Raw genomic sequence first — 24,622 nt, forward strand, 5'->3', positions numbered from 1 at the left:
GCTTAGCTTCTGATACACTGTTGATGCTATAAACGTCCAACACTTAAATTTCCAGTGGTCTAAACTGAGTTTTTGAAAAAAATTCTTTACTAGGCTATCACTCTCAGAAAACCTGATATAAATTTTGAGGATCTCTACCCGCATCCAGGTGGAACTACTGATGTAACTAAGCTAACCCTAGTAGAGACTTATAAACATTAAGTGAAGTATTAAACTTTATTCCATAATGAATTAGAAGTCAAAGGTGGGAGAGTTTAGTATGAGTGACAGATGACTTCTGCAAGAGAGTTCTTCCCATTTGATATGTTCTACTGTGGTAATCCAAATATAGTATTACATCTGTACCATAAACGTGGTCAAAGATAACAGTTTGGCAAACAGAACACAACCATAAAATCAAAAGTGTAATTTTTTCTTAGCCTAAACAGAACTTAAATTCCACAAAAGCAGGGATGGTATCTCTTTATTGTTATATCCAAGTACTCAGTACATTCGAGAACAGCCAATATAAAGAAAATGTTAAAGAATATTCCTAGTACTAGTCCAGTTAGCTTCAGTGAATGTTACCAGTATTGTGGTAAATAAAATTTCAATTCCATTTGATTCCACCTTACACAACCACACAATGTAAAAATCTTCTCCTCTCTTTCTTTACCACAAATGAGAAATGCTAATATGTACTTATCTCACTCATTCCATAAATATTTACAGTGAGTCTACCTTGCATGAGGAAATGTAAAAGGGGACATGAAACTTTTACCTGGTTTCTCAACAATCAGGTATTTTTTTCAATACATTATCCTCCATCAATTTAAATCTCAATAATGAAGTCCTATATTAGAATCAATGAGAAACAAAGTCTATATGGAGAACATTAATAATATAATCCATGCATATGATTAATAAAATACTTAAGTTTATGTCATATAAAATTGTCCAGTCTTGAATATTCAACTTTGGGGCTAGTCAATTATTTGTCTATTTATGTTAGTTACTGCATTCTGAGACTCAGGGACATGCAAATTATTTCTTCAAATGAGAAACATTTTCTGTAAAATTAAAAAGAAAAAGAAATGTGCTTGCAGGTTTTAATAGAAATAAAATATAAAGCCTATCAAATTGCTTATACAATGGAAAAGTTTTAAAACATTTTAGAGTTTTGAGGCCCTTCAATGATTTCAACAAAATATAACAATAAAAAATTCTTTTATTGTACTTGATTTCGTATTTGAATATAAAACAAGTTACTGTGGTCAATGGTTTGGTATTTATTTGTCAACTAAGTATTTTTATTTTGACTGAGTAAATTACAAAGATATTTACTAAGCCCTTGCCAAATTCTTTTATTCAAAGAAAGTATTTCTGTGTTTGCTATATCAGACTTAATATTCAATTTTATTTAGTTTGATTACTTAAAAAAGGTTTATTTCATAAGGCAAAAAAGAAAAGGGTATTATATGGCACCAGGGAGTTTCCCCCAACATTTACTTTTTTGGGTCAAATTAGGAAAATTCTGTATCACAGCACTTACTTTACATATTATCAGGATATACAAAGAAAGTAAAGATGTAGTATATGAATGTTTTCACTAGGAATAAAGAGACTAAGAGAATAACAGTACTTATTTCCAATTGTTCTTTATGAGAAAATGTGCTGAATGCTGCTAACTATCCCCAAAGTGATGTAAGTGATAAAAGATTTACAACAGGCACCAATTGGAATTCAAGCTAAACCAGACACTGGTATTTAGTTCAATAGAAGAGAGATTCCCCACTAGGCTTGACAATAGAGACTTAAGCAACTGGAGGGAAGAGGGAGAATTAAACTAGCTTACTAATTACAATGCTGTTCTGGTTTGTAACACATGGAAATTTCTATTATGGGTTGGGATTAAGAACTTATTTTGGTGAAAAATTACCTCTAGAGTTGGCAGAATGTATTAAAATGTTTTTTAGTATCATCATATCCCAAGAGCAAATGGATGTAATTAATATATTATGCCTATTACTTCTAATGACAAATGCTACTTTTAGGTATTCTACAAATAAACCTGGCAAAGTAATGCAAAGATAGGTATTCATGTACTCCTATGTATAGCTTTATTTATAAGAGGACACTGGAAAAGCTCAATATCCATTCATAGAGGGTAGCTCATATAAATAATACATCCACCTATACAAGGTATGATCTATAACTGCTTAAAAAAATCTCTTATATGGCAATGTGAAATATACTGAATGAAAAATGCAAGTTGCAAAATAGTGTGTATTACAAGCCCATTCAAGTAAAAATGAATGTACATGTATATGCTTGTACAGATATATTTTCAGGAAAGATTCATGCTACACTTAAGTGATTACCTTTGGGGAATGAGATTAAAAAACTATCTGTATTATTTGAATTTTTACCCTGAACAAAATACGTGCATGATAAATGAATAAAAAGAGTTATCTGAATAATGCCAATAGTTGCAAGTGCTTTGTCATACAGAATCACATCTCCAGTGTATTTTCTTCACTTAACTATAAAACCACAAAGTGTATCTAGCATGTCCTCAATCTATATTCAAAGCAAGTATTAACAACATTGTGGTTTTAAAGACTGTAAAACTCTTGGAGTCCATGAGGTCAGAAGAGGATCTGTCCTCAATTTCATTAGCTATATGTAAAATAAATTTTTGCTCTGTAAAAATATTTGACTGAACATCCTTCACTAAGTCTTAAAAAAAGAACTCCATATAATCAAGTTCGAAGGTCTGTTCTGATAATGCACTTAAAGGAAACTGGAAAGTTTCTCCCTTCTCATAAGTATCCCATATTATCCAACATTGACAACGTACACATCAGTCTTCTACTGAACCAAGTGTCTTACTGCTAGTTGGGAAATTAGCTTACAGATATACATGAACAAAAATGTCTCTTCAAATTATATCCACAATTCCACATCTTGGAGGCCCGAAGCCAGAGGTGGTTAAAAAAAGATTCAGGTTAGATTAAATGAAGTTGAATACTTAAACATATGGTATTGTCCCAATTAAACAACGGAAGTCCCAATACATCCCGTTTATGAGACCACAAATCTCTAAAGATCAAAGAAAATTTTGTCTGAAGAAAAGAGCAAAGTGGAAGCTGCTTACAAAGAAACCATAAAGGCAACTTCACAAAACTGAGGGAGAGGGGAGAGGAAAATCCAGTTTCTGACACTAGGAACCAGAAATGAGAAAGAGAACTAAATGGAAACAAGTGGAAAGGAGCAACAAGGCAGAACATACATTTCAAAAGGCGGGGATGGGGAAGGCAGGGACAGTGCGGGAGAGGAGCGGGGGTTAGGAGAAGCAGGGGCGGTGGGTCAGTCAGCAGCCAGGGTCTGGGAGACCCAGAGGACTAGGTTGGGTGGAGACAGCGGCTGGAAGCGCGGAGGAGGCTCCCGCTGGGCGAAAGCGGGAAAGGGGCTGGGGAGGCGGAGGGAAGGGGATTAGCCGCGAAGTTGGGGCCCCGGGCCCGTCCAACACCCCACACCCCTCCTCGCCGCCGGCTTCCACCTCTGGGCGGGAGCAGCGTGTCAGGAGCGTCCGCACGTGTGTGCGAGAGGCGGCGGGGAGGTAACTGGCGCCCGGCGGCGCGGCGGCAATGGCCGGAAGGGCTCGGGGGCACGGCCGGGAGCCGCGGGCCGCCTCACACGTGGGCTGCGCGGCCGCCGCCCGCCGGGCCCGGCCTGCGCGGCCGTCGCGTCGGGGCCGAGACCCGGCGGGGCCGCGTTGGGGAAGGGTGGGCGCGCCGGCCGGGACGCGGAGACTGGGGCGGCGAACTCGGTTACCTCTGCTTGTTTCCGGACCACATTGTCGGGGCTGAGCAGGTTTCCCAGGAGCAGGTAGAACTGTTGCTGCTCCGCCGCGGCCGCCGCCATTGCGCTAGGCGTGAGAGAGAAGGAGGGAGGGGAGACAGGAGCCGTGAGGCGCGCTGGAGGGCCGCGGGAGGGGTGGGGGCGGGCCCAGCGCGGGGACCGGCACTAGCGGCGGCGCGGGGCTGAGGGGCCGGGCGGGAAAGGGCGGGGCAAAGGGGAAAGGGGAGGACGGGGCGGGGCCCCGCGACCTCTCACCTCGCCGCAGCTGCCGGCTCCGGCGCCTCATTGGCTTGAGCACAGGGGGCGGGGCCTCATTCGCCTCTTCGGGGGCCGCGCCGATTGGCCACGCACCCTACAGTGCCGTCACTGGCCGCGCGCGGAGGGCAGCTCGGCTGGGCGCGGGTGGGGCGGGCCGACGGCTTCGCAGCCCGGCTGGGGCCGGGACTGGGGCCGGGGCCTTGCTGCGTCGCGGGGGCAGCGGGAGGAGCCGGCTGGCGGACTTGGCCGCGGCGAGGGGCGTGAGGCCCGGCTGGGGAGGAGGGGTCAGCTCCAGAGCGCGGGAGATTTCGGCGCCTCGGGCTGACCGGCTTCCTCCCGGGCCGACCTCTAGTCCATGCCCGCGGCGAGAGGAGCAGGCCCCACCCCCTCGACCCCTCACCCTCTGGCACCCTAGCCCGCCACCCGCTAGGAGAAGGGAGGGAGGTCTTTTGAAACCCTGTTCCCACTTAAATTCCACCACCAGGCTCTACCGACCCCTCAGTCTGTCAGATCTTTTGACCTCTCCCAGGGCTGTGACTCAGGCCGCCCCTTCCTCTGGCCGCGCTCACCGGTGACTCACGCCTTGGGCTTGCCCGGAAGAGGGGTTACTCAGCCAGGGGCTCTCCTGCCAGACCGCTAGCTCGCGGTCGTTCTGGGATGTCCACGTAGCACACTTGCCCCCACCCCGGGATCCGTGACTTTTCCTTGAATCCCTTGTCTTGGGGTCCTCTTCTCTCAATGGTTGGGGAAAGTCAAGAGAAACACCTGCCTCCCCAAAGCAGCACTTGTTTGTGGGCTGATATCTCAATAAGTGTTTATTTCCCACCAGTACTAAGGGGCCCACAGGCCTGATTTCAGTGGCAACACAATGCACTGATAATACACGCAATCTGCTTTTACTGCAGGGGCTGCCAAAGGCCGAGAAAGCAGAGTTCAAATTAAAGAGCATTTCTTTTGAGACCCTACTGTGTCCAATGCATGGGGCTAAGGGTGCTAGTGGAAGAATGCAATTCATTTTTGCTAAAAATGATGCTACATTCCTGGTGAAGTTTCACATTGGGTGAGATGGAGAGTAGTGGCAGTTCATAATATTTAATTTAGGGAATTTAATTTCCTGTTGACTATTCTGCTGTAGTTCCACTCTTGGAAAGTCTTAAAACATTTGGTGTTTGGTGAATGATTTTAAATCTTGGCCGTGCATTGGAAGCACCGGGCCACTGTGTTCAGAATCTGGGCTGAGGTCCTGGGATCCACAGGCAATGGTGATGGCCAGCCAAGATTTTTCAAAAGATTCTTACCGATTCCTAGAGAAAATGCCCTCAGAAAGTCTTAGGCTGTGACAGGGATAGAGTTCTCTACCAGAGGTCCACAGATCTATCTTTGTAGAATCGATGTTTATTACATGGCACAATTTTTCATTCTGATGCCACATTATTTCTTTAAAGACAAACCATTATGTACATTAATTTGTCATTTGATTTAGATTTTATTTTTTTGTAGGTCTAGTGGGCATGTCCAGATTCTGAGGAGGCTTCTTCCTCACCCAAGATTATTAAGAGTTTAGGAATTAACATAGTAAAACAACTATTTCTAATGACTAGGTTAACAATGAAATAAATTGTCTGGAGTCTTGGTCAGGATATGGCCTGATCTCCAGTTAGTTTTTAACACCTGTTGTGGTATGTGTTTTTTTTGAGACAGTCTCACTCTGTTGCCTGGGCTAGAGTGCCTTGGCGTTAGCCTAGCTCACAGCAACCTCAGACTCCTGGGCTCAAGTGATCCTCAGCCTCCCTAGTAGCTGGGACTACAGGCATGCACCACCATGCCCTGGCTATGTGGTATGTGTTTTAATTGGCAGTAAGGCTGTAGATTACATATGTTTGCTTAATTCTATAAAATCATAGAAATTTCTATTAAATAATAGAAATTCCAACATAGGTTTGCAGGATTTGTCAAAATAGGGACTTGTTTTATAATGAGGCAAAGCATAAACTTATTATTTACATAGGCCAGAAACAATTTTGTATTAGTGGTGACATCAGCTGCTAGAATATGTAATTGCAGCCCAGCCTTATTTTGACATTGTAAATAACCAAAAGAGAAGGAGAAGAATTTTAAGGTTAATGAATAAAGAGATCCCCAAATGGGAGAAATTTCAGTAAACTTGGAGTGGATGGCAGACATTCTGACAATGGAAACCAGTTCTGGTGTCCAGAAAACCTAGTAGGTGGGTTGGCAGCAGGGTTGGCATTTTGGAGAGTTTATAATACTCAGCTTTTGGGAGATTTACTGTACTTAGAAGCCCATTTTCCTACAGGACTATAAATTTATTTCCCAAGGAGATCAGATGGTTGAAGGTAAAGAGCCTTGAACTTGAGTCTAGTGGATTTGGATCTTTAGTCTCTTACTAGTTTATGTGATCTTGAGTGAGTACTTAATGTCGGCCTCAATTTCTCATCTATAAAATGAGGATAATAAAAAGTATAATAGTTTTAATCACAAAGTTCTGACATTAAATTATAATTGGAAATGAAAGGCAGAGATAGAAAGCTTTGAGCCTCACTCATTCCACATAAGCTGTCATTCCTTGGGCAGATTAACTGTGAATGGTAGCTCTTGATGCCTTTCCCCTCAGTTTGTTAGATCTCACATTACTTCCATTAAGTACTGAAGGCATATTTGCTTAATGCATTTGCAACCCTTCATTAAAAAAAAGGTGAGGTTAGGGGGAAAAGAAGACTCAAAGATTCAACGGGTACCTGAAATCTAGGTAGTATAGGATTTTGATGTTTGTTTGGAGGTACAGTCTGGGCATGACCTATATGTAATACTACAGGAGGCAAGGCTCCTTGACAAGAGAGCATCAGAATGCTCTCCTGCTGCTGCTCTTGGTTTGGTGGGCTCCCATGATGATAGGAATGTTCTGGAAATGGAAGAATGCTGGAGAAGTTAGGCTTATAACAGTAGTCTCCAACCTTTTTGGCACCAGGGACCGGTTTCATGGAAGACACTTTTTCCACAGACCAGGGCCATTGGAGGGATGGTTTTGGGCTGATTCAAGCACATTACATTTATTTTGAAGTCAACCTCTCTGCTAATGATAATCTGTATTTGCAGCTGCTCTCCAGTGTTAGCACGACCGCCTCAGCTCCACCTCGGATCAGGCAATAGATTCCCATAAGGTGTGTGCAACCTAGATCCTTTGAACACACAGTTTACAGTAGGGTTTGCATTCCTATGAGAATCTAATGCTGTTGCTGATCTGACAAGAGGAGGAGCTTATGCGGTGATGCAAGTGATGGGGAGTGGTTGTAAATACAGATGAAGTTTGTGGCTCACCTCCTGCTGTGTGGCCCAGTTCCTAAGAAGTCACCAAATGGTACCAGTCCATGTCCTGGGAGTTTGGGGATGGTAGGCTTATAAGACTCTATGAAAGCTTCTCTTAATTGGGGTAGAATTTGGGTCTTTTCTTTCTGATTTATACGGTGCTGAATGCAAATAAAATAAGATTCTCTCAAATGCATAGTCTAACTTTTTAAAAAGTTGCCCCAGAACTCCAAAAGTTGTAGAACTTTTAGTACTGGTAGTTGTAAGCACTTATTTTGAGGGTCAATTTAGATAATATAAGTGAAAGTATTATAATCTGTAATTGTACACAAATCCAAGCTGATGATATTATTTACAGGCATTTGTAGTAATGTTAAATGGTACAATGAAAAAGAACTTTGACTCTATTTCCTCATCTGTAAAATTGGAATAATATTTCTCCCTAGTAGTATTTTAAGTTAGGATAATATACGTAAATTTATATAGTATGGTATCTTCCTAAACAGCTTTAATTAATAAGATGGATTTTGGAGTTAAATGAGACTGTAAACAAGTAATGATGCCTAAAGCTACACGTGATGCAGAGTTGTGTGTATCACATTTGTGCTTGTATAAAATATATTTGCCTGTTTTCTATTAGTTTTCCAATTGTGTGGATTGAAAAAGTATGTGGAATGGATTATGGATTTTCAATAGACAGTTGGCTGATAAATAAATTTTCTGATTCTAACATCGATGTTGTCTGTTGCCTAGATGAGAGCCAGCAAAAAAGATGGGAACTGTTGAAAAGTTGTTTATTGAAAATAAATATGCTGAACTAGTCACATTTTTTTTAGCTGCTTTTTATCAAAACATCCAAGCCTTTGTTCTGAAGCAGTCTGTTAAGAGTTAGAGCACCTCAGCCAGGGCCAGGTGGGACCTGAATATTCCTGAAGGACATTGCACACAGTCGGCCCTCAGCAATCTGCTGAATCAAGCACAGGCAGGGGAAATTTTGACTCAATTATATTCTTTTGCATTCTCTTTCATAGTTTTATGTTTGAAATCCACTGCATATATGCAGGTGGATGGATTCATTTTAAGGAGGCAGTAGAGTTTGGAGGCTTGGAGCAGAGGCTCTAGAGCCAGCCAATATGAAAGTTTAAGTGATGGCTTCATATCTTGCCCAAGCTAACCTTTCTCAGCCCCAGTTTCTTCTTTTATGAAATGCAGATAATAGAAGTACTTTTTGCCATTGATTAAAATACTTGGCATTTGCCACAGAGCAAATGCTTAATGAATATTAGCTGTCATTATTAATGCAGATGGAAACCTTTCCAATTTGTAAACATAATTCTGATTGTACCTCTACCTGTTAGATTATTACATTTTTATATCCCCATTATATAGGTAGTCATAGTATGAGGAATGCATAATAATTGTGGTTAAGAAAAAATTTAAGTTTGAGTTGATTATCACAGAACATTTAAAGGCCATTTCCAGTGTTCAGTGCCACAGTTGCACTGTACAATGTGGTAGCCAGTATGGCTAGTGATTATTTGAAATCTGGCTATTTCAAATTAAGGTGTGCTTGAGGTATAAAATACACACTAAATTTCAAGGACTTAATAAGAAATTAAGAATAATAATTTAGGCCAGGCGTGGTGGCCCATGCCTGTGTAATCCTAGTACTGTAGGAGGCTGGGGCACGAGGATCGGTTGAGCTCAGGAATTTGAGACCAGACTAATCAAGAGTGAGACCCAATCTCTACTAAAAAAATGGTAAAAATTAGCTGGGCATGGTGGTGTATGCCTGTAGTCCCAGCTACTTGGGAGGTTGAGGCAGAAGGATTGCTTGAGCCCAGAAGTTTGAGGTTGCTGTGAGCTAGGCTGACACCACAGCACTCTAGCTCTGGTGACAGAATAAGACTGTCTCAAAATAATAATAATAATTTTATATTGATCACATGTATAAATGATAATATTTTGAGTTAAATAGAATATATTAGTTATGCTTATTAATAAACTATATTGTTAAATATATTAAGAATTTCACCTGATTCTAATATATGGTTACTAGAAACTTTAAAATCACATATATGATTTGCATTTGTGGCTCACATTACATTTCTATTGGGTAGTGCTCTTTGCTAGAGAATAACCAACCAGCTACATATATAGGTTTCCTATGTACATTGTACATTGAGGTTTAGAAAGTGACTTTTCACCAAGTGAAATCGGTTACCTTATGGTGCTTTCCGTTGATTCCAGTTTTCCGTCTTGATTCTCAGGGATTTGGAGACATGATACAGTACTTTCTGAGCAGTGCTCCTTGCATAGGAATTTCCTTCCCCTGCTTGTTTGACATAAACAGAATTGTGGAACTTTAGAAGGGAATTAAGACACTAGATTTGATCTTGTAGAATAATCCTTATAAGTTAAATCAAGGATCAGTTAAGAGTTGGGGGAAAGAATATCTTTTATTTTCTTGATGTTTTTTCATTTAAATGTGGTAAATGGGTTTAAAAACCATCATTTGTTGCATTTTAAAACCTGAAATAAAAATATACTTAGCAGGAGGATTTCATTTTTAAGTTAAATGTTTTTCCTTCGAACACAAATAGGTTGAAAGGAAAAAGGTAGAAAAAGACACACCATGCAAACAGTATCTAAAAGAGAGCTTAAGTGGCCATAATTAATATCAGACAAAATAGACTTTAAGACAAAAAGTGTCATTAGAAACAAAGGAGGAAATTTTTATGATAAAAGGGTCAAAGAGTCAGGAAGATATAACAATTTTAAACACATATGCCTAACAGAACCCCAAAATACAAGAAGCAAAACCTGACAAAATGGAGAAATAAACAATTCAACAAAAATAATTTGAGACTTTTCTGTTCCCAACTTATACTAATTGATAGGGTAACTACATAGATCAATGATAAATGAAAGACATGAAGAATAATACCTAACAGACATGTGTAATACACTCCACCCAACAGTAGAGCATACATTTTTCTCAAGTGCATATGGAACTTTCTACAGGATAGACCATATGTTAGGCCATAAAACAAACCTCAGAAAATTTAAAAGGATTGAAGTCATGCAAAATATGTACCGACCATATTAGAATGAAATTAAATTAGAAATCAAGAACAAAAGGAAATTTGAGAAATTCATAAGAGATTAAACAGCATACTCCAAAATAACAAATGGGTCAAAGAAGAAATCACAGGAGAAATTAGAAAATACTTGAGATAAATGAAAACAAAAATATAGGATACAGCAAAAGTGCTCCCAGTGAAACTTAGGGGTGTATACTTACATTAGAAAAGATAGAAGATCTCAAATCAATAATCTAACCTAGTTTCTTACAAACCAGAAAAAAAAGGGCAAACTACACCTACAACAAGCAGAAAGAAATAATAAAGGAAATAGAAAGGAATAAAAAATAGAAATAATAAAGGAATAGAAAGGAAATAAATGAAATAGAAAATAAAAAATAGAGGAAATAAAAATAACCCAAAATTGTTTCCTTGAAAAGATCAACAAAATCGACAAACCTTTGGCTACACTGACCAAGAAAAAAGACTCAAATACTAAAATCAGGAATGAAAGAGGGCACATCACTAGCAAGCTTTCAGAAACAAAGAGATTTATGAGAGAACACTATGAACAATTGTATGGTAACCAATTAGATAACATAGATGAAATAGGCAAATTTCTAGGAAGACACAAATTTTCAAATCTGATTCAGGAAGAAATAGAAAACATGAATAGACTTATAACAAGTAAAGTAATTGAATTAGTAATTTAAAACTTCCCACAAAGTCCCAGACTAGATGGCTTCACTGGTGAATTCTACCAAACCTTTAAATAAGAATTAACACCAATTGTTCTCAAACTCTGCCAAAAAATAGAAACAGAATGAACGCTTATTAAATCATTATATAAGTCCAGAGTGACATTCATACCGAGACTAGATAAGAAAACTATAGACATTATTGACCAAAATTGTCAACAAAATACTGCAAACTGAATCCAGCAACATATAAAAAGGATTGTCTACCATTATCAAGTGGAATTTATCCCAGGAATCCAAGGTTGGCACAATACATGAAAATCAATATAATATACTATATTCATAGAATAAAGTATAAAAACTATATCATCATCTCAATTGATGCAGAAAAAGACTTTCAAAGAATCCAATACCTTTTCACTCAGCAAAATAGGAATAAAGAGGAACTTCCTCCACCTCATAAAAGCCATCTATGACAAACCAATCGTTAACATTTTACTTAATGGAGAAACATGGTATGTTTTCTCATCCAAGATCAAGAACAAGATAAGAATATCCATTCCTACCATTTTTATTCAACATTTTACTGGCAATTCTATCTTTATTTATAAGTGGCATGATTTTGTACAGAGAAAAATCCTAAAGAATCCATACACACACCAAAACAAAAAACAATACAACAAAACATCCACAACTATAAGAACAAACAAAATGAACTCAGCAAGATTGCGGGATACAAGTGCAAAAATCAATTGTACTTTTATACACTAGCAATAAACAATTCACAAATAAAATTAAGAAAACAATTTTATTTATAATAGCATCAGAAAAGAATAAAATACTCAGGAACAAATTTCACAGAAGAAGTATAAGACTTGTAGGCTGAAAATTATAAAACATTGTAGAAAGAAATTAAAGAATACCTAAATAATTGGGAACACATTCTTTATACATAGATTAAAAGATTTAACATTATTAAGATAGTGATACACTCCCCTCACTAATCTATACGTTCAAGGTAATCTCTATCAAAATTCCAACTGCTTTTTTTTTTGGCAGTTTTAGACAAGCTAAAATTCACATGGAATTGCAAGAGATTCTGAATAGCCAAAATAATCTTGAGAAAAACAAAAGTTGGGCCGGGCGCTGTGGCTCACGCCTGTAATCCTAGCTCTTGGGAGGCCGAGGCGGGCGGATTGCTCAAGGTCAGGAGTTCAAAACCAGCCTGAGCAAGAGCAAGACCCCGTCTCTACTATAAATAGAGAGAAATTAATTGGCCAACTGATATATATATAAAAAATTAGCCGGGCATGGTGGCTCATGCCTGTAGTCCCAGCTACTACTCGGGAGGCTGAGGCAGGAGGATCGCTTGAGCCCAGGAGTTTGAGGTTGCTGTGAGCTAGGCTGACGCCACGGCACTCACTCTAGCCTGGACAACAAAGTGAGACTCTGTCTCAAAAAAAAAAAAAAAAAAAAAAGTTGGAAGACTCATACTTGCTGAATTCAAAGCTTACTGTAAGACTATAGTAATCAAGACACTGTAGTAATGGCATAAGGATGGACATATAGATCAATGAAATTGAATGGAGACTCCAGAGATAAACTTTACATGTGTTATCAGTTGATTTTTGACAAGGTTACTGTGATGATTAGTTTTATGTTTCAACTTGGCTAGCTAGGCTGTGGTGCCCGATTGTTTGGTCAAACAGTAATCTAGCTGTTGCTGTGAAGGTATTTGTCGATGTAATTCGACATTTAAAATGAGTTGACTCTAAGTAAAGCATATTACCCTCCTTAACATGGGTGGGCTTTATCCAATCAGTTGAAGGCCTTAACAGCAAAGACTGAGGTTTCTGGAGGAAGAAGCAATTCTGCCACAAGACCACAGGATAGGAACCCTGCCTGAGTTTCCCACCTGCTGGCCTGCCCTCTACAAGTCCATATCTTGTCCATGTTAGCTCCCACAATCTTGTGAGCCAATTCTTTAAATAATAGATAGATAATCTTCTGTTTCTCTGGACAACCCTGGTCAATACAGGAGTCAAGACCATTCAATATGGAAAGAATAGTCTTTTCAAAAAAATGTTGCCTATACAACTGGATATCCACATGCAAAAGAATGAAGCTGGACCTGTACCTCACATCATTATAAAAACCTCAGAATCAATCATAGACCTAAATGTGGGAGCTAAAACTATAAAATTCTTAGAAGAAACCACAAGACTAAATCTTCATGCCTTGAGTGAGGCAATCATTTAGAGATGACACCAACATCACAAAGACAAAAGAGAAAAACAGATAAATTGGACTTCATAAAGTTAAAAACCTTTGTGCTTTTAAGGACACCACCAAGATATTGAAAAAACAACCCACAGAATGGGAGAAAATGTATGCAAGTAATATATCATATAAGGAACTTATATCCAGAATATATAAAGAACTCTTACACTCAATAATGAAAAGACAACCCAATTAAAAAATGGGCAAAACATGTGAATAGCTATTTCTCCAAAGAAAATATACAAATGACAAATTAGTGCATGAAAAGACATTAGACACCATTAAATCTTTAGGGAAATGCAAATCAAAATCACAATGTGATGCTCCTTCATACCCACTAAGATGGCTTTAATAAAAAAAGCAATAGCAAGTGTTGTTAGGAATGTGGAGAAGGCCAGGCACGGTGGCTCACGCCTGTAATCCTTGCACTCTGGGAGGCTGAGATAGGTGGATTGCTCAAGGTCTTGCTCCAGCCTGAGCAAGAGTGAGACTCTGTCCCTACTAAAAATAGAAATTAATTGGCCAACTAAAATTATATCCAAAAATTAGCTGGGCATGGTGGCGCACGCCTGTAGTCCCAGCTACTTGGGAGGCTGAGGCAGGAGAATGCTTGAGCTCAGGAGTTTGAGCTTGCTGTGAGCTAGGCTCACGCCACGGCACTCTAGCCCAGGTAACAAAGTGAGACTCTGTCTAAAAAAAAAAAAAAAAAAAAAAAAAAAAGAATGTGGAGAAATTGGAACCCTCATACTTTGCTGATGGGAACATAAAATAGTGCAGCCACTGTGTAAAACAGTCTAGCACTTTCTCAAAAAGTTAAACAGGGAGTTACCATTTGACTCAGCAATTTCACTTCTAGGTATATATCCAAAAGAAATAAACAAATGTTTATACAAAAACTGGTCCATGAATGGTCATAGCAACATTATTCATGATAGCCCAAAGTGTAAACAATCCAGCTCTCCCTCCACTGGTGAATGGATAAACAAAATGTGGTGTAACTATACAATGAAATATTACTTGGCAATAAAAAAAAAATAAATATTAATACATTCAACAACATGGATGCATCTTAAAATCCTTATACTATGTGAAGATAGTCAGACAAAAAGGACCACATATTTTTTGGTCCCGTTTATATGAAATATCCAGAATCAGCAAATCCATAGAGAAAGAAGGTAGATTAGTGCTTGCCGTGTACCTGGGAATGAGGTGGGGTGGGAATGAGTGACTGCTGGCGGATATGGAGTTTCTTTTGGGTGATGAAATGTGCTAATGGTGATGGATGTACAACCCTGTGAAATATACTAAAACAACACTCAATTGTACACTTTAAAAGGCTGAACTTTATGGTATATGAATTATATCTCAATAAAGCTATTATTTTAAAAATATTTTTCTTTAGAGATCTTAGGGAGATTGATCCAGACTCTAATTACTGATTTTTTTTTTCATTGTTCACAGTATGTTTATCTGAGTTCAGAATACACGGGTAATAACATGCTTTACCTTCAAGCCTTTGAGCATTTCTATTTTTTTTTAATTCTCCCGTTCCCCCCCACTTCAATAAGTTGGTCTATCTCTAAGCATTCCTAAACCAGTATCTGGGAAGATTAAGATATGATGCAGCCTATAGATTTTTCCTTCTATCTTTTTGCTATTTATAGCAAGTACCTTACAGTTTGGACACAATGACATACACCTTTTACCCCAGGCATTATGATGACATACACAGTGGAGTGTTAATTGTGACATCAGTCCACATCTGCAGTTTGCAGCTACTCTCAGTATAGCTTTTGATCAGTCTACAGTTAAATGAGGAAGAAACAAAAGGGACTTCATAATAGTTCATGTTCTTCAATTCCACCCTGTGTGTAATACTGCTTGATGCCACATTTAACTGAAGTAGTATTTATTTAATGAGCATTTCATTCATTCATTTGTTTAAAAAATATTTATTGGGTACTTTCTCTGCGCTGGGCACTGCCAGGCAGTGGGGATTCAGTGGCACACCTGTGACCAGGGTTCCCATCTTTTAAAGAAGTCAGATGATAAGTAAAGGAAGAAGGTAGCATAATTACATATAGTAATAAGTGAAAAGAGAGGATAATGGGATCAAGAGTGACAGGAGTGGGGGTGGGGTGCTACTTTAGAGACACAATCTTCTGAGGGCAGGTGACAAAGGCAAGTGAAGATATGGAGGAGATTCCCCCAAGCAGAGGAAACAAGACAGAAGCTCTAAGGCAAACAAGAGCCAGGTGCATTCTAGGAAGGAAAGAAGAGTATAGCCGGAGGGCAGCAGGCAAGGAGGGAGAGGCCTGGGAGGTGAACAGAGGCCAGGTCATCCAGGGCACTGCCAGAGCTCAGCAGTGCGTTCTGCTGCTAGGGTAGCCTGACAGTTCAGTGGTGTGGCTTGTTATAAGGCAAAGGGGAAGCCATTGGGGGTTAAGTAAGAGACAGGACCTGAAAAATAGCTTTAAGCGATCATATAGCTGCTATATGGAAAACATACAGTAGGAGAGAAGGTGAGGAAGCTGCAGGAGGGTTAGGAGGCCGTTGCAGTACTCCAGAGAAGACAAAAACTTGGACTGTAGTGGGAGCAATCAGCAGTGTCCCAGGTGGTCAGGTTTAGATATTTTTCTCTTGGAAATAGAGCTGGATGTAGGGTGCAGAGGCAGATCCGAGTTTGGTGGGATCTGAAACTTATACAATTGGGGAGCCTTCTGTAAGAAAAATAAACCGAACGCAAAATGAGATAGAGGACATTGATCAGGTCCTGAGCAAGGGAGGGGCCCTGAAGCTTAAGTTTCATGAGCTTCATGAGCTTCATGGTGGATCCTCCTTTGATGGTGGCAGGGGTTGGGGTGAGGTCAAGAGAAATCAAGGATGCCTAGGTTTTCAGTCTGTATAACTGGTGATGCCACTGAGATGAGAAGGAGGTGTTTGGGATAAGGTCTGAAGAGAAGACGACAAAAGCTGGGGTTCCCTCGTGGCTTGTTTCAAGTGCCCAGTAGATAGCCACATAGTGCTGTCCAGTGGGTGGATAGAGGGGACTGAGCCCAGGAAGAGGGCAGGGCTGGCAACGTTGAGTCATCACTTTCATGGCACTCAAAGCTCTGGGAATGGATGACGTCACCTTGGGAAGACAGAGCCAAAGATTCAGCCCCTGCCCCCACCCCTACAACAAGACACTTAGAGGTCAGGCCCAGGAGGTTTCTAGTTTCCAGTTTATAATCCAAATACAATCATAAGAGGAAACTTGTAGTTTTATTTTAACCATAGGCATTTAAATTCTAATTCCCTTTTGATATCTGATTGCAAAGGTTTCTTTTACACTTACGAATCCTCTAATGAATGCAAAGATAGTTGGATGAACAAGTAGGCACACATGATAAGAAAAAGTCAATTACACAAAAATCTTAGATCAAGGGAGTTGCTTTTGTGTTCATTTTTTCTTATGCATTGCAAGTAGTAGGATTTGCTTGCTGCCAAGTAAATAACTATTTTTCTCTAAATTTTCTTCAACCATTCGGCTCTCTTACCATCTAATCTATTTCTCTATCTCTCAGAAACTTTGCTTTAATAATACAGAAATTTAAGTGATCATTTAAAGAAATTAGATGGAACTAAGATATCAAAAGACCAGTTCTTTTGTCATCTTAATCTAAGGATTTATCTAATTAGTTTTGTTTATACTTAAGTTTTTTTTTGTTTTTTTTTTTTGAGACAGAGTCTCACTTTGTTGCCCAGGCTAGAGTGAGTGCCGTGGCATCAGCCTAGCTCACAACAACCTCAAACTCCTGGGCTCAAGCAATCCTCCTGCCTCAGCCTCCCGAGCAGTTGGGACTACAGGCATGCACCACCATGCCTGGCTAATTTTTTCTATATATATTAGTTGGCCAATTAATTTCTTTCTATTTATAGTAGAGACAGGGTCTCGCTCTTGCTCAGGCTGGTTTTGAACTCCTGACCTCAAGCAATCCACCTTCCTTGGCCTCCCAGAGAACTAGGATTACAGGCGTGAGCCACCACGCCCCGGCCCTATATTTAAGTTTTTGTTTGATTATTCAGAGAGATAATAGCCCCTGCCCTTTTAAAGAATGTGGGGAGGGAGTGGGGAGAGTAGGAAGGTGTTTTAAGGTCTATCTGCTGTGTAAAATCAGAGTGATATTGGACCCATGGGATGTAAATGCTTGTGTTACAGGATTCAGTTACATGATAGGCCAAGCACTTTTTCTTGAAACATAACTATAGAGAGAAAATCTGCATAGAATACACCTCAAAATAGGAATTCTGGTACTTGCCCCTAAACATCACTATAAAGTGACCCTATCATGTTATTACGGAAGCCGATTAGACACAGTTTGCAAAGACTCCTGTTATACAAGGGACTTGGCCCGTATGAATTGATTTATTTAGTAGTTTTCAGATTAAGGGCTAAATCTTTTCTGAGGAAAGAGGAGGACTATTCTATTTAAAAACTAGATGAAAAATCATAGTATTTAAGCTGTTAACTTTAGGAGAAAATTTAGAGGAAACATTATGTTAATATATATATTTAATTTGATATGGTGATAGATTATAAAGCATACTAACCTAATCTAGGTAAGGAGATAGAAAGTGCTAGCGTATTTACTAGTGTGCTCAGGGGAGACCTTTCTGAGATCCAGCAATGTATTTCTTCATGAAAATTTTCTGGCAAAGGTATTTAAAAGATTTATATTAAAATGCTCAGTTTTTTTTTTCTGTATCAGATTTTTATTTCATGAGAATAGCTACCAAGATTTTGATCTTTCTGTTTAAGTGATAACCTCTTATATTTTATGTCACTGAATTCTCATTTGACCAATGAAAACACTTTAAACATTTATTACATCCTTCATGGTCTTTTGCAACCTTTTGAAATACTGGGTTATTTTCACCTTTTTGAGGTGGAGTGTATAGGGCAAGAGTTGGGCCTTGGGGTCAAGAGACCTGGCCCCAGTTGCAGCTGCACCACTAACCAGCCGTGATCCTGAACCGGGCTCTCAGTGCTTTCTGAGGCCCCTGTGCCCTCAGCGGGGAGTTGGGAGAGTTGGACAACACCCCCAGGGGATCTCCCCAGCTGCAACATTTCAGCATCATCAAGCCAGTTACCACCACCCTGTGTTGTAACAGAGCAACGACCACAGAGGCCACTTAGGATGGCCTGACCTGAGATGAAAATGCTCTGGATCTCTGGGATTTCAGCTCTTCTATTTCTGCCTGGTTTTTAGAAGTATTTTTTTTTTCTCTTATTTCCCTTGTTAGTCAGTTGTCACTTACTTTAGCGGCCAATATATAAAATGACAGCTGTCTCCACTTGTCAGCTGTATGCTTTGGAAACCAGATGACCAAGTGCATAAGAACGAAGCACAAGGGTATAGGATCTTGGCACAGAGAGCCGAGTGTATTTCCTGTAGAACAGCATGCATTAATCTCTGACAATTATCTGGCCACTTAGGTATTTTTCTCTTGGAGGTTTATAACTGTGTTCCAGGGGATTAACTCTCCTGGAAAGCTAACACAGTGCTCCAACACAAACTGTCTCTCATACTAGCCGTTGGGGTTCCAACATACAGATGCATGAACTCTTAAGTGACAGCACAAAGCAAAACTGTTTATGAAAATCTAAACTAAGCTTTTATATATATTATAAAGGCATTCCCATTAGACAAGTCCCCTGTATCTAATAATTTTCTCTGTAAAATGACATTTTGGCCTGTTTACCCTTAGTTAGGAGATTAAGTTCTAGGAGTTCTAGTTAAGTAGATGGTGATTCATTAAGTAGTTTTTTGACTACTTAATGACTTAGTTTTCCCACAATGAAAATGAATTATATTTTCCCTCATTTACTTGACTAGAGATCTCTGAAAACAAAGATAAAATGTATTCACCCTCTGAGAGGATACAACCATCATGTGTAGAAGCCAAAACAGAAACTCTAAAGATTTTATGCAGAACATCTTGAGATTTGAGAAATTCAAGCCGCTATGAATCACGCTGGGGGGAGGAGGAGATGGGTATATGCACACCTAATGGGTGCAGTGCACACCGTTTGGGGGATGGACACGCTTGTAGCTCTGTCTTGGGTGGGGCAAAGGCAATATATATAACCTAAACATTTGTAATATTCTGAAATAATTAAAAAAAAAACTTTAAAAAAAAGCACTTTTTTTCAATAGGAAAGATAGAAAATTCTAGTGGATTGGATTTCAATTAATTGGTGAATAGAAGGTGAAATGATCAAGAAACAAATATCATAACTGTAGGAGAAAACAGTAGGAGCTTTTCGTTATAAAGGGAATATACACCAGAATTAGCAGTGGCCAGAGACAGAGCAAAATCTTTCTGATACTTATAGACCGACTCACTTGGGTGCTGCAAGGATCCTGATCAGGAAAAACAGCTGTGCTCATGCATGGGTCCTGGAAAGTTTCTCCCGGAACCACCTAAATGAAATACAGACTCATTGCTGACTGTTTCAAAATGGCTGTGAAATCATTAGGATAATAACCTACATTCTTTTGGGCAACTCTAAACAAGTGATGCTTTTTGAAGCACGTGGAAGCAGTCACCAGCTAATTTAAGGCAGGTGGAAATTGTTTTACTGATTTTAAGCATTTAGGGGATTTTGGAAGGTGAAGGGGTAAATACCAAGGAACAGTGAGCAATCATGGAATTCTCATTCTTTCATCCTTGGTTTGTGTAGCAGGTTCTCAGAGCCATTTTCTCTGACCTTTTCCTTCCTCTTAGAGTATGACTGTGGTGACTCTGGGAGACAGGAGAGCTAAGGGCACCTCCCTGATCTCCCGGAGAAACACTTTCCTTCCAGTATCATGCTAATTTGTTCCTCAGTACGGATTAAGTTTCTACACTTTTTACATCTAAATGCGAGGTTTGGGGATTACTTACAGCAGTCAAAGCTGTTCTCTGCACTATGGTTGCTCCAGTCGTGGGATGTCACTAATCCCACAGTTCCGACCTCATGGCTCAGAGAGGTCACCATGGAGACACCTGGCCGCCATTATGACCCGCTGCAGGTCAGCAGCCTCGCGCTCCTGGCCATTTCCATCTGCCCACCCGCCAGCGTTGTAGGCCCAAACTGTGCAGGCATCCCGACGTTCAGGGTTAGCTCAGGTGAACCCAAAGCCACTGAAGGGAGCCACTGGCCCTTGAGAACTCGAAACTCATGCGGTTGAGGGCTACTCAGACTGGGTACAAATCTGTCATCAACTTAATTTTGAAATTATATGAGTAGTTTCTTTACCTGTGAATTTTGATTCTATTCACAACTCAGCTGAAAAGAGAAATTGATCTCCCAAATAGACAAAGAAAACTTTGTACAGAAGCAACAGGAAATTTCATATTAAATAAGTTTATGGCAATTTGGCTTATAATTAAATTCTCAGCTGGGTGTGGTGACTCATGCCTGTAAGGCCAGCGCTTTGGAAGGGGGATTGCTCAAGGCCAGGAGTTTGACACTGGCCTGGGCAACACAACAAGACCCTGTATACAAACAAATAAAAAAATTATTTTATTTTGGTTGACACATAATACTTATACAATTTATAAGGTGTAATAAATTCTTATATGGCTGCTTAACATCAATTTTAGCTCTCCTGGTCCTTGATGCCTTAGTTTTGCTACATTTAGTATTTTATTATTCTGTTTATTAATTCAGAGTATTAATTAAAGCTAAACTGCATGTTTTTGATTTTTAAATTGTTTCAGAAGACATATGCAGCCTCCTTTCTCTGGGTCACATTTTTTCCTTGGTAACATGATGTCTAAGCACTTTCAGGGTCCCTCTATTTATCCTGAAAGTTCTTCAGCACAATTCCTTGTTCTTTGTCCTCACTCAGATCATATGGCACTTGTTCCAACATTTTGGCTTGTGGGCAGGTGTCCTCCTGGCATTTTGTTCAAGGTTCCTACCGAGAGTCCAAAACCAGAATTTTGCAAGTTCAAAATGAAAGGTTGAATGGTTATAAGGTGACTATGAACTGTATTAAGAACATTTTAAACCAACAAATCCCAGAGGTTCCTCCAGATCCCATGATATTGACCAGTGGCTTAGTTTTCTGGAAGGTGCTGACAGACCTTGGCTGCCTGGGTTGATCCTCAGGCATTTCAAACCTACCCCAAAGACTGGGTTTAGGGTCATATATATTGATTTCATCATTACCAGGAACAGCAAGCGGGAGAATGCTGACCAGGAAGCACTGTAGTGGATAAAGATAGGCTAGACCATCAGGTATTGAGAGCATTGTGGTGCATAATTTGCATTGAGGGCTTGTTGCTTTGTGGTTTATTGCACTGTGTCCAGCTGTAGTTCAGCTGCGATACCCAGAGAACCCCATGGTCTCTTCTTTTTCCTCTCTTTCAAAATGTCCACCCTCTAGTGATCATTTATTTATTTATTTTTTGAGACAGTGTCTCGCTCTGTTGCCCAGGCTAGAGTGAGTGCCATGGCATCAGCCTAGCTCACAGCAACCTCAATTTCCTGGGCTCAAGCGATCCTTCTGCCTCAGCCTCCCGAGTAGCTGGGACTACAGGCATGTGCCACCATGCCTGGCTAATTTTTTCTATAACTATTAGTTGGCCAATTAATTTCTTTCTATTTATAGTAGAGACAGGGTCTCGCTCTTGCTCAGGCTAGTTTCGAACTCCTGGCCTCGAGCAATCCGCCTGCCTGGGCCTCCCAGAGGGCTAGGATTACAGGCGTGAGCCACCGCGCCCGGCCTGATCATTTAGACATGTTGTCCTTCTTCAAGTAACAGTAGTTGTGGATTCTTCCAGTTGTTCATACAGTTTTCACAGCATGCCCTGGAATTCTACTCTTCAGGGTGGTGGTGAGACTAAAGGTTAGTGATGGATGATGTAAATGGCTTTTTGTTAAAAAAGAAAGAAAGAAAGAAAGAAAGAAAGAAAGAAAGAAAGAAAGAAAGAAAGAAAGAAAGAAAGAAAGAAAGAAAGAAAAATGCCTTTCCTTAATTCTTAAAAAAAATATTCGATGAGCTCATGTTGTATTCACATGACCAATTGTGTGTCTTCAGCTGCCTGTGAAGGAGTCATAACTTTTCACTCTAACTCCCAAACCTTACTATGACGTGTACCCATGCACAAACAGGTACATACTTCCTCCCTTCCGACCTTCCTACCATGATTAGTCTTAGTTTTGGGAATGTTGAGCATGCAGACTTAAAAAATATACCTTAAAAATATTTTTTGAATGCTCACATTTAAAGGAAGCAACGTAATCGCTCATTATAGAGATGAAGGGAAAGGCCCGAAAGCAAAGTACTGGTTTTCCCCACTGGAGGCCATGCCCTCTGTGTGTGCACAGAGACTCAGTTTAATTGCTTTTCTTGGGATGCATATTTTCATGCTACCGTCATATGTTTGCTGAAGCAACTCAGATACATCCTTTTAGCTAGGTTGAAGATTAACCATCCCAGAATGTTGTCATTCAGACAAAAGCTGGGTTTATTTTTTCACGCAATCATTTCGAAGTCTCCCAGGAAACGCAGCCCATTTGCCCCACTGGCTCCATTTTTTGCATGAGCGTGGACAGCCTGTTCCTCAGGACCTGCCCCTCAAACAAAGGATGTTCCGGAAATGCATCTCCTCAGAACTTCTACTCAAAAGTTCATCTCTACGGGAAGTGGGGACATTTGTAGCATTTTGCCTTCAGTTTCCATTCTATAAAAATCAAACTTCGGATATGAAAATTCTTTTAAACCCTAGATTCATTGAACCGGAAAGGACCAGAAGAATTCTAATTTGTACAATTAGGACCCATATAATTTATATAATAGGGGACTAGATTTGAAGCAACCCAGAGAATAAGAATTGAGTGTACACTTGACCTTTTATAAAGAAGTTTTTCATGGGCAAAGGATCTCAATAGGCATTTCTCCAGAGAAGATGTGCAATAAGCACATAAAAAGACGCTCCGCGTTAGCCATTGGGGGAATGCAGATCAGAGCCACGGTGAGATACTACTTCCTACCCCCTGAACTGGCTATCATCACAAAGTCATCATAACAATGTGGGGGAGAATGTGGAAAAGTTGGAATCTTCTTACACTGCTGGTGGGGATGTAAAGTGGTACATCCAGTTTGGAAAATGGGCTGGCAGTTCCTTGAAAAGTTAGACAGGGTGACCATTTGACCCAGCAATTTCACTCCTTTTCACCCAAGAGAAAAGAAAACATGTTTACACAAAAACATATACACGAATGTTCGTAGCAGCATTATTCATCAGAGCCAAAAAGTGGAAGCAACCTGAATGTCCATCAACTAATGAATGGATAAATAAAATATCACATGTCTGTACAAGGGACTATTATTCAGCAATATAAAGCAATGAACTACTGATACATGCTATGACACTGGATGGACTTTAAAAGCAGTATACTAAGAGACAGAAGGCAGTCACAAAAGATCACATATTATATGATTTCATTTGTGTGAAATATTCCAAATAGGCAAATCTATAGAGGCAGAAAGCAGTTTAGCGGGTGCTTAGGAGTGGGGAGGCATGATAGCTAATGGGTGTGGGTTTTTCTTTCTTACTCAATGAAAACAAGCTAAGATGGCTTGTGTTTTTCTGGTGGCACAACTACGAACATACTACAAACTATTGAATTGTACACTTTAAATGGGTGAATTGTATGGTACGTGAATTATATCTCAAGAAGAAAGAAAAAGACTCTCTCTAGCTTTCCCGTCTCAGTTTTTAATCATCTTCTTTGCCAGAAAATTCTTTCTTATGTTTAGTATTATTCTTTTTGCTAACTAAAATCAAAACTTGTTGTGTTTTTTGGAACAGATACAAGACAAGTTCCTCGTCTTGCACTGTAGTTCTTCTACTATTCAAAAGCCATTATTAAATTAGCCATCTGGAGGGAACAATTTCAGTGCCTTTACCCTTTCCTCATGGATCCATTTGGACACTGTTGTTCACCTTTGTGCCTCTCCTGGGGCTTCGTAACCACTCCAGGCCTCAGATTCTTCGTCTATGGGGAAATGAGACTGTTGCACTACATCTCAGGGACCCCTTCCAGCTCTGAAGTTCTGTGATGAATGTCAGTGTCCTTTCAGAAAACACGAA

The 24,622-nt window shown here is 39.9% G+C and overlaps 1 protein-coding gene across 2 annotated transcripts in view; it reads right to left on the reverse strand.

Moving 5' to 3' along the window:
- IPO5 (importin 5) overlaps positions 1 to 20,482 on the reverse strand; it is a 59,070-nt gene extending 38,588 nt beyond the window's left edge. The window contains exons 1-4 of one of the 2 annotated variants that reach the window (XM_076009333.1): positions 20,420 to 20,482; positions 19,879 to 19,956; positions 9,653 to 9,760; positions 3,817 to 3,910 (exon numbers count right to left, since the gene is read on the reverse strand). In XM_076009333.1, coding sequence (XP_075865448.1) covers positions 3,817 to 3,906 — 90 coding nt within the window. In that variant the 5' untranslated portion in view covers positions 3,907 to 3,910; positions 9,653 to 9,760; positions 19,879 to 19,956; positions 20,420 to 20,482. Of the gene's footprint in view, positions 1 to 3,816; positions 3,911 to 9,652; positions 9,764 to 19,878; positions 19,957 to 20,419 lie in introns of both variants that reach the window. The other variant, XM_012756992.3, reaches the window with a different exon arrangement.
- Positions 20,483 to 24,622: the final 4,140 nt, after the last annotated feature.

The sequence above is a fragment of the Microcebus murinus genome, chromosome 13, assembly GCF_040939455.1.
Source record: "Microcebus murinus isolate Inina chromosome 13, M.murinus_Inina_mat1.0, whole genome shotgun sequence".
Lineage (NCBI taxonomy): Eukaryota > Metazoa > Chordata > Mammalia > Primates > Cheirogaleidae > Microcebus > Microcebus murinus.